At 51.4% G+C, this 12,445-nt stretch overlaps 1 protein-coding gene across 1 annotated transcript in view; it reads left to right on the top strand.

The window, feature by feature from the left end:
- Positions 1–10,730, top strand: part of IFT43 (intraflagellar transport 43) — a 79,506-nt gene extending 68,776 nt beyond the window's left edge. The window contains exons 6-9 of the mRNA XM_008699431.2: positions 9,318–9,390; positions 9,644–9,719; positions 10,151–10,213; positions 10,417–10,730. Coding sequence (XP_008697653.1) covers positions 9,318–9,390; positions 9,644–9,719; positions 10,151–10,213; positions 10,417–10,536 — 332 coding nt within the window. The 3' untranslated portion in view covers positions 10,537–10,730. The remainder of the gene's footprint in view (positions 1–9,317; positions 9,391–9,643; positions 9,720–10,150; positions 10,214–10,416) is intronic.
- Positions 10,731–12,445: the final 1,715 nt, after the last annotated feature.

Below are 12,445 nucleotides of genomic sequence, written 5' to 3'. Positions count from 1 at the left end.
GGGAAGGGTCAGTCTATGCTCAGAGGTTGCACTCAGCACACCTCTTAGCCGTCAGTTGGAGAAGTCTTTTCCTTCTGAGACATATCACACATGGAAATTCATTTCTAAAGAAGGATTAGGTAAAGTGAAAATCAAGGGGCAAGGTAACAGGGGACTCTCTTACCTAGCAAAAGAAGAACTTGATGTGGCCACGCGGTAGATCTTCCTCTCTAGCTTTAGGTTCTACCAGCTTTCTAAAAGTTCACAGATGTTGAGTGTGTGTGTGTGTGTGTGTGTGCGCGCGCGCGCATCCGCACGCGCGAGTTCGTCTATATATACACACACAGGAGGACACATACTGGGAATGTGATTCCTGAGTCCATAAGTGTGGTTGACGGACTAGGTTTACCTAAAAGACCCTTTAAGAGAAAGCTCTTGAAAGATGATTACAGAATTGAGACACCATCATTTAAAAGTGCCCGAGGCAAACGCCTTTGAAAATTGCAGCAGCGGAGGGACAGAGAAAGAACCACGCAGCCCTTGATTGTTGCGCTGTTCCCTCAGGACCCGTTCTCCCCCTCCCCCTCTGTTTCTCATCTGATAAGAGAGAGAGCAGCACTAAGACTCCTCATCTATCTTATGAAAATCCGATTCGGAATGGCTGTGATCAAAACCAGCTGGCTGTCACCAGCAGTGGCCTCGCGCGGAGGGAACCGCTCAGAAGCGTTCCGTATGTGGGAGTGTCACGGGTGGCACCGATCAAAGTAGCATTTTTTTAATAAATATATATAAGGAAAAATACAAAACCTAAGGATTTAGAATAAAAGCAGTGTAGTTTGTCTTGTTTTTTTCAGTGTAACACGAAGAGGATGAAATAGAATCAGATATGCCTGGTTTCTAACATCTGTGCTTCCACGGGTGGCTCGGAGAAGGCGCTCCGTGTCACGTTAATGCTGTCTTGCTCATCTTGGGCCTTATTGAAGAAAGTGGAAAGTTCCTCAGTCTCCATTCCTCCCGGCCACTTTTTCCTCGTCACTTTTAAAGTCCTTTCCCCCTCCTTGTCCTTAACACATCTGTGTAGATCAAAGCTGGAACCACCAGCAAGCTCCCAGAGCTATTAGAGTGGGAGAGAGCATTCCTATTCATTGTTCTTCGTTTCCTTCAACTGCCAGTGACTGGTGGGGTGATGTTCCCTAGAGGTCACCTCGGCAGGTGGCATTGGGGTCCTCCCAGTGTCGGGTTCCTGGGCTGAATGGGATCTTTCTCTATGGAGAACCCTTGTTGGGCCATGTTGGTCTCTCGCGAGCGCTAGCTTTGAATTGCTCCAAAGGCTTGATCCTGGTTGAGGACCGTTTGCATGGCTGGTAATGATTCTTGTAAGCACTCGGTGCACTTGGGTGGGGAGATGCGGAAAATCTCATTCCAGGGTGTTGCGTTCATGGCTTCTTTGGAGATTTGCTGACATCCCTCTCGGGGTCATATGAGGAGGTCAGGCTGTCTGTCACACACCATAACATACCACGAGCTGGATTGCCACTCTGAGCAAAGCCCCTTCTCTGCCCGTGGTCCAGCCAGAACCACAGCATGCGGAGGCCTGGCTGAGCCCAGAAACTAACGTCAGTCCCAACCTTCGTCGTCAAACCATCGTCAGCCAGGAAAGTCACCACGGCTTGGGGGGCCGTGAGCAACAGTCAGCTGTTTTGATCTTCTTCGGGTCTGTGATCTCCTTCCCCAGCAACATTAAGAGAGATGCAGTTTGGCAGGAGCATGGAGGCATTTCAACCTGCAGGACACAGATAACACCCGCCCGCCCGTCACCACCACCAAGCCGCACCTCAGGACAGGGCATCTTTCCTTTCGGCTCTGCCACACGCTTCCTCGGGGACTGCTCCTGCACAGCCCCAGAGTAGACAGACAGTGGCTCTGCCGTGTCTGTCTCTCAGCATTTGTTGTGCGGGTCTAGTAGCCAGCATCTGGTTTCCAGACTCCTGTCCCCTGTGTCCGCTGCCTCTCTCCTCCCCTGCCAGTAGCAAGTCCAGGCAGGACCCGGCTTCGATCAGGTGAAGTCACAAGGGAAAAGTCTTCACAGAGCAGACCTGCCAGGGACCTGCAGACGTGTTTTTGCCCCTCGAACCCTGACTTGGGGAGTGCATGGGACCGACAGTTGCAGGGCCCAGGCGCACTCAGGAGCTCCTCTGAGACTGTCTCTTTCTCTTGTTCCTTCGGGTGTTTGAAGCCTGTTGCCTACTGCTTTCCCCTTTTCTTCTCCCTTTTCAAAAATTCTCCATTTTTTCACTTAGAAAAAAATTATTTATACGATTGAGATCCACTAATTAAAGCCATTTTCTGGTATTTGGTTACTGGACCGTTTGATGTCTCTCTGACAAGACCATGAAATGCACGGAGTGTCCACAGGGACAGAATTTGCTGAACACGGCTCTTTGTAAATGAGGGGACACAGTGTCGCAGCAGCTCATGAATATGGAACACCCATGATGCCACCTCAGTGGACTTGGGAACACAGATGAATCCTGTCATGTGCTAAATGAGACCAATTTCTTTCACTTAACTTCATCTTCAATCAGACCTTCTTCCATTTGCCTGTTTAAAATTCCCCATACGTGATGCAGAAGGTAACAGCATTCAGTAAAACAAAGTTTTGCAGCTGCAGAGAAAAATTATAATGATCTCTGGTTTAAAGTTGCCATCTCCCCAAAACGTGGACATTGTTTCGCTTTCAAGCTCTGCTGAGGTCTTTTGACTTGGGCACAGAATTAGGGGTTGTGTGGACCACTTTTATTGGGGTGTCCTTAAGCAGTGTGTCCAGATTCCTTTCATGTGGATTGGTTATTGAACTTGGCCACGGATGGTGGATGCGGGCCGTTAAGAGCCCGTGGGTGCTCTGCAGTGGGAAAGGGCACTGCGTGGGAAAGCAGCTCTGGGAAGAGAGTGCATGTAACCATGCAGGGCCTTTGCCATGGGGAGCTCAGTTAACAGAGGAAGTGAGAGGGACAGATGTCATCAGAAGGCACCTGCAGGAACCTGGCAAGTAGGCCAACTGCATGTATCATTTACTAGGGTGTCAAGGTGAGAAAGTGCTAGAGTATAGAAGAGACTTTCTGTAGCTCTCAGGAAACCCCTGTGGATACAACCAGGAAATCCCATTCAGAAATCCCCAACCAAGAAATCAGCAAAGAGTGTCCCTCAAGGGACACAGAGAGGCAGGGCTCCCTGTGGGACCCAGGGTCCAGATTAGGGGGCCTCCTTTGTTTTCTCCTTCCTGCAGAACTTAGATACATGCTCCAGGTAAAGAGCCGAAGTCCTGCTCAGGGTACACTCTGCATGCTAAGTCCGGTCTCAAAAAACCACTTTCTCTTCCAGTCGTACCAAAACAGGCCAGCAACACCTGGGTTTGAATGCAGGCTATCTCACAATGCATCGCAGGGATCTGGAGCCTGCCTTATTGGAAGAGGCAGGCTGGCTTCTTATTGTCAGGACACGGGCCGAAATGGAGCCCTCGGGACTTTCCTGGGTAGTTAGCTTTTTAGTGTGCGTGTATGATGATATTATCCATAACAAATGTATTTCAGGGCACATGGCAGCTTCTCACATCTTTGAAACCAGTTGTAATCAGTCCTACTGGTGTTCTCACATGTTTCTATTGTTTATATGAGCACCCTTCATTCTGTGGTTTCATCTGGTAGTCGGTTTGTGGGGCAGATCTGTTGGCAGACTAGCGTTCTGGTATCATAGTGAGTTTCCCATTTGGCAGTCTGTCTTTGAAGTAAGTTCCTCCTGTTGTTGTGTATTAAGAAAACTTTACTGGGGCCTTTCAGAAAGTGGAGTGATATGGTGGGAGGGGGGGACACTCCCAAAATCCCAAGAAGAAAGAAACACGGGGAGGTTGGTGAAGAGCAGTGTGACCCAGCCTCAGGATGGAAGCCCAGTGGTCCATACAAACCAAATTTGAATGACTCCTCCCTCGCAACTTTGTGCCTACTCCTCCATTGTTTCTTGTATATGCCCAGGCCCTTCCCAGCTAGGCCTTGCAGCTGTCAAGTGAGGCAAAACCTTTGCTATGATATCAAATTCAGGAAGTTTCCAAGGATTGTGCTTAGTTGTTTATAAAATGAATCCTACTCAGGCAACTTCAGGGCTCAGTAGCACTTAGACCATAACTGGAACGATACAGAGAAGACGGATGTGGCTCTTCGCCACGTGGGACTTTCAGATTTGAGGGGAATCTGTTGGTTCAGTTCTGTTCAGCTGTCCTTTGGTTTGCTGGTCCTTGGGAATACAGTGACTAGGATGTGCTCTCTGCCTTCAGTTAGTTTATCGTCTAAGGGGCAGACATAGGGCAGATTTCACCTCCTCTACCCCCCACATGGAGGTGAGGTCGACCCTGTGGCCCTAACTAAAGTATAATGGAAAGCCAAAGTAGAAAGCTCTGAATTCTACCTGTTGGACTCACATTTTCCTGATTCTGCTTTTATTATTACTATTTCTTTATGTATAGTCCCTCCCTTTGCAGTGTTGCCATGTTTCATCAAAATTGGTTTTCCCCTGATGTGCCCCGGAAGGGGTCTTGTATAGTTTACTGGCTGGTTGATGCTGGGCCTTCCTCACCTGCCACCAGGCGCCCTCTCTCCTGCGTCACCCCATGCCACTCTCCCTTGGGCCCGTGTGCCCACCCCACTGGCCTTCCTCCAGTTTCTTCAGTGTTGCGAGTTCCTTCTCACCTCATAGCGCCTTTGCAAAGGCCATCCCTGCCTGGTTTAATCCTGTCCTTCGGCTTTGAGCTGCATCGTCCCTAATTCAGAGACCTTTCCCAACTCCCCACCCCACCTTCCAAAGTTCTAAACGAGGTCTTCTGTGAACCAGATTAAGTGCATTATGGGGCACCCATTCAGTAGAATACTGGATGGTCATTTAAAAGAATAAGATCTATCAGTATATTGATAAGGAAAGAGAAAGCAAGTCGCAGAAGAGTACATGTGTAACGTGATCCCATTTGCAGACATCCTTTAAAGGACATATGTGTGCGGTATGTGTGCATTCTTTTCAGTAAATATATACGAGAAACTGTTAATAGCACCTCTAGGGAGACAGACGGGGCTCATAGAAGAAGAGGAGATTTTTCACTTTAAACTTTTCTGTTGCATTTGGATTATTACCATCTATGATTTTTTACCTTAAAAAAAATAAGACGAACTGTTTCGGCCCTCTTATTTTCCACTGCTCCGTGAAGACGAGGACTGTATCTTATTTGCCGTTGTTACTGGCGCCGCGGGCATTGCACCTGCAGGTAGCAGACGCCCCATCAGCGCTCCTGACTGGATGGATGGGTGAATGAACGAACAAGCAGACAAATGCAGTTCCCCCCCCGTGTGGCTCACCGGCTGACACACAGGCAGGCAAGCAGCTTGAGCAAGCAGGAGGGACGGCTAGCAGAAGAGGCAGGGAGCAAGTGCAAAGAGCAAAGAACGTGTTTAGTTGAAGGGGTCGGAGCTGGGAAGGAGAGACGCACATGANNCTGGTTGAGGAGGCGCTGCGTGCCTGCGGAGCCGAGATGGAGGAGGGGGGCACCCACTCCCATGGCTCTGGAGGCATTATAGCCCTCCTGCCTTGCTCCCCTTTCCTGAGACTGTTCGGGGTGCTCAGTCACCTCCAGGGGCCCAGTTTAGTAAGACAAGGGCGGTGGGGATGAGGCCCCAGGGCTGTGGCATTGGTACACTCTTTCCCTTCTGTTCTGTGTGGCCTTGTTGTAGGGAAGTAGCGAGGGGGGGCATAGGGTGAGGGAGAGACTTAGCTTCTTTGTGGTGACTGGAATCAAGAGAAGTACCCAGGGGCGCCTGGGTGGCTCAGTCGTTAAGCCTCTGCCTTCTGCTCAGGGCATGATCCCGGCGTTATGGGATCGATCCCCACATCGGGCTCCTCCGCTGGGAGCCTGCTTCTTCCTCTCCTACTCCCCCTGCTTGTGTTCCCTCTCTCTCTGGCTGTCTCTCTCTGTCAAATAAATAAATAAAATCTTTTTAAAAAAAGAGAGAAGTACCCAGAACTGAGGACGACGAGTCTCAGGTGGAGTAACAGCTGTCCAGGCTCACTGCCCCCCCCCCCCAAGAAAGCCCAAGTGGGTGCGGATGAGCTCACGGCTTACGGTCGGACGGAGCTGGAAGCTTTCACTGTCCGTTGTGGATGATCTCAGCTCAGGAAGCTGCTTCATCTAGCTGAGCCTTGCTGTTCTCGCCCGCAGCATGGGCGAGCTAAATGAGAAAATGAAGGTGGGGCCGTGAGCTTCTCTCCAAGCTCAACACTTCATCTGTTAATTATGTTCTGAGCACAGTGATGAGTGTTTTATAAAGATGGTTGCATTTAATACTTCTAATGACCGTATGAGGTGGGTGTAATTATGATCCCCGTTGTACAGATGAAGCAGCTGAGGCACAGAGAGGATGAAGTCACAGAGCTGGTACATGGGGAAGCCAGGATCAAAAGCCAGCCCCCCGCCTCCCGGGCCTGTGCCCTTAACCGTGGCATGGGCATCCTACCCGTATAATTAACCCACGTACGGTTTCTGTTCCTGTTCTTCTTCCTTTTAGCAGCACGGAACAAAATGAGAATAAGGTTCATGGAACTATTAAATTTTTTTAAACAGTGGTGGCTTTTCAGCAGCGCTAGAGCAGACCCTGTCTGTTAAAATCACGTGCTTTCTATTTTATTTTATTTAAGTTGTTTTTAATGTAAGCATAGATGACAAGCACTGTTGCATTAGTGACATTCTGAGAGTTCAGTTTGACATTCTGAATCAGACTGGGTCCCCGCTCCAGACTTGCAGGCCAAGCAGCTGTAACTGAGAAATCCGTGTAGGTAGTCTTGGGAAGAAGCAGATTTCTCAAGTCCATTTTCTTTTTCTAGGTTTGTTTATGGTGGGGTGTGTGTGTGTGTGTGTGTGTGTGTGTGTGTGTGTGTGTGAGATGGGGGGAGGGTGGGAAGGAGAGACAAATATTTCCAAGAACAAATTACGTATACGTAAGCCCTTGTCTCGGGTAGGAAATCAGGAACTGTAAAATTGTGAAGTTCTTTGAAGTTTGCCCAAAACCTGCTCCATAGCCACCTGTTCCACGGGGGCCGGGAGTTGGACAGCCCCACTCCGTTGCGATGGCTCAAGCTGTCACTGCACCGGAATGTTCCAGCTCGCCTTGGCCTGGCTGTCATCGCTGGCTCTGTCCCACTCAGGCGGTTCACCGGGTTCTGTTGGGCACCAGGCTTCCAATTAGAGAGAAATCCCACTGTGTGGCCAGCCTTGGGGCTGAAGAGGGAAGCCCGCGGGGAGTCCAAGTGGACATTGGGCAGAAGTGCAGTTCCTCCGAGCTGGGAGAAGCTGGGCAGAGTTGACAGGACCCAAATGCTAGCGCTGTGGAGGAAAGGGGGACTTTGGGAAGACCCCCGTCCTGAGCCCTAAACCCAGCATGGGGCCTCCTCTTACCACCTTCTGAATATTCATCTCAGGCTGGACTCCACACCCGAGGAGAGCCAGGAGCTGCTGACTGGCTCCCTCCAAAACTGTCACAGTGCTGATGGCGCATGGCACAGCCAGCTTCCTCCCTGTCCGGCCCCAAGACCTGCGCCGTCTCTGCAGCCTGGGAGCCCCGCTCGGCCCGGGCTCAGGCACGGTGGTGTCGGCAGCTCTCATCGCCATGGACAGTATTAATCACACAGAGCCAGAGTGGACAAGAAAGCTAAATTCCTATTAGCATAAGAGATAGAATCTTAGAGAACTCCCTCTCTAATTCTCCAGCAGGAGAGAGAGAGAGCCTCTGAGCTCTGCACAGCTGCTTTCTGGACAGAGGACTGACTGAATGGGGTTCATTATTTTGGGGGTGGCATGCAAGTGTGCTGTATTTCCCCTATCAGCCATTTCTTTTCTAAACCCCTTTTTATTCTTTTAATCACCCTCTTTCTCTCTCCGTCTTGTTTTCTGTGTCTCTGTCTCTCCCTCGCACACTTCCTCTCTTTCCAGGTTCGGCATCTGTAACCCTGTAGTCAGAAGCAGTGATAAAGGCACCAGGCTCGGTGTTGACATTGCTATGCTCGGGCTTAGGTGAACTAGAGCCATGGCAAAGCCTAGAGAATGAATAGCCTGGAAACGGCAAGGGTCTTCCCAGTTGGTCTTGGAACAATGCTGCGTCTCTTTAAAAAAAAAAAAAAAAAAAAAAAAAAAGTGAATTCAATCCATGGAAGCAAAAATGAAGGGTTTCTTCACTATTCTGTCCTCTCTGGGATGTTTTCCCCCTTTATTGTTTGCAGCTAGGTTGGGAATTCTAGGATTGTATCTCTCCACTTAGCCTTTTTTTCCGGCCCCATCTCTTTTTTTACTCGGACCGGTTAAGACAAACAAAACCCCTCCTCTAGTCAGTGATGCTCGTTTGGAAAAGGAAATGCTTTAGGGTGTTAGGTTGTCCCCATGACAAGATGGGCTGTTTCCAGCAAGTCACCACCATTACATTGCTATCTCTCGGCTTCTCCGTTTGCATGATTGTGTTCGACTGATGAGAGAAGGGGCCTCCTGTGTCCTCCTGTGTCTGGATGTCTGTCTCATATGGAGGGTTTGGAGAAGGGACATCTCTGTGACACCACAAGAGAAGTGTCATCTCTAGAATCGGCATTGTTTATTCTATCAGACTTGGCAAGTAGAGACAGCCCGGGGACACCCCTGGAAAGCCGGGTCACATCCTTAGGTGTAAAGTGTCCTTCAGAGTCAGGCTCAGGGCCATGACGGCTGTGACGATTGCAGGGATTCCGATGAGCTAATGCACGTGTGGGCCTTGGTCAGGGGACACTGCGTTCATAGTGACACCCACCTCAGGGCGCTACGCTTTCTCAGTTCCTCTGTCTCTGGCCGGGCCAGGCTCATTCGCCGGCTCCTCCAACAGACTTCCCAAGCCCGGTCTGGGACTCTCTTCTCATTTCTTTACCTCTCTCCTTGGGAGATCCACTCCAAGGGCTCCTGACCTGGAGCATACATCAGGATCACCAAAGAAATCTTGGGAAGAAATACAGAATCCTGAGCCCCACCCAGGAGGTTCTCATCCAGCAGGTGCTGGGGTAGGGCCTGGGATTCAGAGATTGTGAAGTCTGCCTTTGAATTCATGCTTCAGGACCACACAGCCCAAGACTGGGAACCCCTAGAGGCTGAAGATCATGTCCAAGTGCCCACTCTGCCCCCGGCCCGCAGCCCCACAGCCGGCATATTGAAGGCATAAGGAATGCACGCAGAAGTGGGCAAGACCCCTCCCTGTGTGTGCCGCTGACAGTTTGGTCTCCTTCTCTCCTTGCAGACATTCCTGTTATTCCAGATCTGGAAGAAGTACAGGAAGAAGACTTTGCTTTGCAGGTGGCCGCCCCTCCCAGGTACCTTAAGTAGGAAGTTAGCGGGAGGCAGAGAACATGTGAATTAATACATTCCAAATCCCATGTACAAGGGTGCTGCCCCCCGAGTGGAGATCGGGTATTTCTGGTGATGGGTTCCGTGCCATTTTCCTAGGCATATTCTTCCCATTTTGGTCCTTCCCAGCTGCCTAGAAGACTCCGGGGACGGTGGCCCCATAGTTCTCCTGGAACTGGTCCTGCCTAGGGTCCCCCTCACCTTCTCTCTTTGCTACAGCATCCAGGTAAACCGGGTGATGACCTACCGTGACCTGGACAACGACCTCATGAAGTATGCAGCCTTCCAGACCTTGGTGAGTGGAACAGCTTCTGCCCAGAGGGGCCAGCTCCAGGCAGCATCTCCTCCCCGGGGCTCTGAGGCTGCAGAGCCATCATCCCCGGGTACTGCAGCATCCCTAGACCCAGCCTAACCCAGTGTCTCCCGGGGCCAGGCTCTCACCGCCTCCATGGCTGCCCACTGGCATCGGTAGACACTGTGGCCCTGTAGACCTGTCACTGTCACGCCCTGCCCTCTCGGTGTCGACCTTCCTGCAAAGAATGTCCAACCTGTAGGATGTGCCTGTGGTCCCTCCTCCCTCAGTGGCTGTGCGGTCCACTCACATTTTTAGCAGGTCTGGGTTGGGAAGTCCTACCACACTCATGCTGACCCACTTTGCAAAGAGATAGTTGTCCGGAGGTCCCCCGGGGTGCATAAGCTGGTTTGTGCGCTTGTTTGCATTCACAGGATGGAGAGATTGACCTGAAGCTCCTCACCAAAGTCCTTGCACCAGAGCATGAAGTCCGAGAGGTGAGTAGCCACAGGAGCGCCTTCTCTGGGCTGCGTCATTCCTGTGGCCGCCGGCTCCCCAGCGTGAGCTCGGCCTTCCTGGGGCCCATGTGGCGGGGGGGAGGTTGGCTATGACAATGTGGGGGGGAGGGGGCAGGGGAGGTTGGCTGTGACGGAGGGGAAAGGCCTTCCTTCCTCTGACCCAGTGATACCTCTCCTGGCAGGATGACGTCAGCTGGGACTGGGACCATCTGTACACTGAGGTGTCCTCCGAACTCCTCACCGAGTGGGACCTGCAGCAGGCAGAGAAGGAGGAGCCCCTGGGACAGCCCGCACATCCCTGAGCCCTGTGGGGTCAACAGACAGCTCTCCCCGCACAGAGTAATTTCTGCTTTGGACTTGAAAAAAATGCCATAAGCCTAAACCTGAAGCTTGCGAGCAGCTTAGAATTTTTATATGGAATATTTTGTCATAAAAATACTTATTTTCAGTAGACCGCATTGGATCATTCCGTTGTAATAAATTACTTTATTCTGTGGCCATCTCTTCCATTTCTTTCCAGCAGCCTCTTGAAAAGCTTCGTCAAGAGTGAAGGAGGGCAGCTTTTAAGCAGTCTGACAGGGATGCCCCCCGCTGTTGAAGAGCGTGAGGGAAAGCTAGACTCGGGGGGAGAGGAACGGCGCTCCTCCCGGACGTTGTTCGGCTCACGGAGGCCACAGCATTTCCCCGGAGCATCCATCTACTTGTAAGCACCTGGAGGCAGGGGTACGGGAGGCTGCGAGCTGCTAGCTGCCGGGGTCCGGGGAGGGCCGGGCGGGGTGCCTCTCTCACTGCGCACGTTCAGTTCAGTTACGTCAGTGGCGTAGCACTGTCTCTTTCATGCTGGCAGACGGCTTAGCTGAGGAGACAGCAAGAAGTGGGTGTGCTAAGGGGACCGGTTCCTCACGGCGGGGTTTGGGGGCCCCCTTTCTCCTTTCTTCTCGAAGCCCATGCCTGGGGCTCCCAAGGCGTGCCCTTCCCTTCCCTTCCGCCCCAGCTTCCCAGAGCCTGGCTGCTGGTTCTCATTAGCAGGGGCCAGCTTGGCAGCCCGGAGCATTCCACAGAAGCACTCTCTCAGAGAGCCTGGGACTCCCTCTGACCTTTCAGAGACATAGCTGCTTGTCTCCGTTGCTCCCCCAAGCATCATCGCTGCCTGTTTCCACACTGTGCCAGTATCTGGAGCAGAGCCCAACCTTCTTTCTAAACAGAGACATCTTTTGTTTTTGTTTTTCTCACTCTCTCCCCCAAGACCTCTCATCTGAGGACAGGGACATCTCCCTGCCTGCCTCTCCTAGGTGCCACTTTGGATCCGGCCCATGCAGGCTGGCAGCGCTGACTAAGCCCCACTCTGAGGCCATGGGGAGTGCTGAGTGCTGCTCTTATCCTGCCTGGAAAGCCCTTCATTAAAATTCAGTAAAACAAAGAGGCTCAACACTTCAAAAACCCGCTGGGGGGTTATTTTTGTATGACTACTAGTGCCCTTCCCCAGTGAGCCAGGAGGGCTCCAGAGCCAGCAAAGAGACTGCTCAGCTGTTAATTAGAAACTCAGGGATTTAGTGGCTCTGGGGCCCCTTTTCCTTCTTTTCCAGAGTCACGCTCTTAGCCCCCCTTTGGAATAATTCCCATGGTCACTGAGAAGTTTCCGCCCACTCTGGTTTTTCTTGAGCACCATTCTGAAACCCAAAGGGGAAAAGTATTTTAGTACCTTAACTACCAGCCAATTCCGCTGCCTCAGGTCTCTGATACACTTGGGCAGTCTGCGGCCAGCCCGAGCAGGTGGCTAGGGGTTGACCTCCTCCCTTTATTTTATGATAGCCACAGCAGCAAGGTCTCCCATGTACTGAGCCTTCACCACAAGCCAGGCACTGGGCTCAGCACGTACGCGTGATCCTGTTTAATCCTCACAACTGCCCAGCGAAACACAGGTGTTGTTGTCCCATTTTACAGATAAGGAAACTGAGGCTCAGAGAAGGAAAGAGATTGTCCAAGATTATCCAGCTACTTAGTGGCGGAGCTGGAACTCAAAACGGAGATATCTGACACCACTATACTTCTCACGTTTGTGTTAAAAGGAATCTGCTGCTGCCTTCAGCTGGGGAAGGTCATCTAGTGTATAGCAGGCAGAATTAGCAGTGTACTGGGAGAAGCTACCTGCCACCACCCTCCACCCCCCGGCCCAGGCATCCCTTTTTGCATGGAGTGACCACAGAGCAG

This window comes from Ursus maritimus, unplaced genomic scaffold (genome assembly GCF_017311325.1).
Source record: "Ursus maritimus isolate PB19 unplaced genomic scaffold, ASM1731132v1 scaffold_25, whole genome shotgun sequence".
In the NCBI taxonomy this organism is placed as follows: domain Eukaryota; kingdom Metazoa; phylum Chordata; class Mammalia; order Carnivora; family Ursidae; genus Ursus; species Ursus maritimus.
Note: the sequence above shows the minus strand (reverse complement) of the source record. Positions and strands in the feature narration are given on the sequence as shown.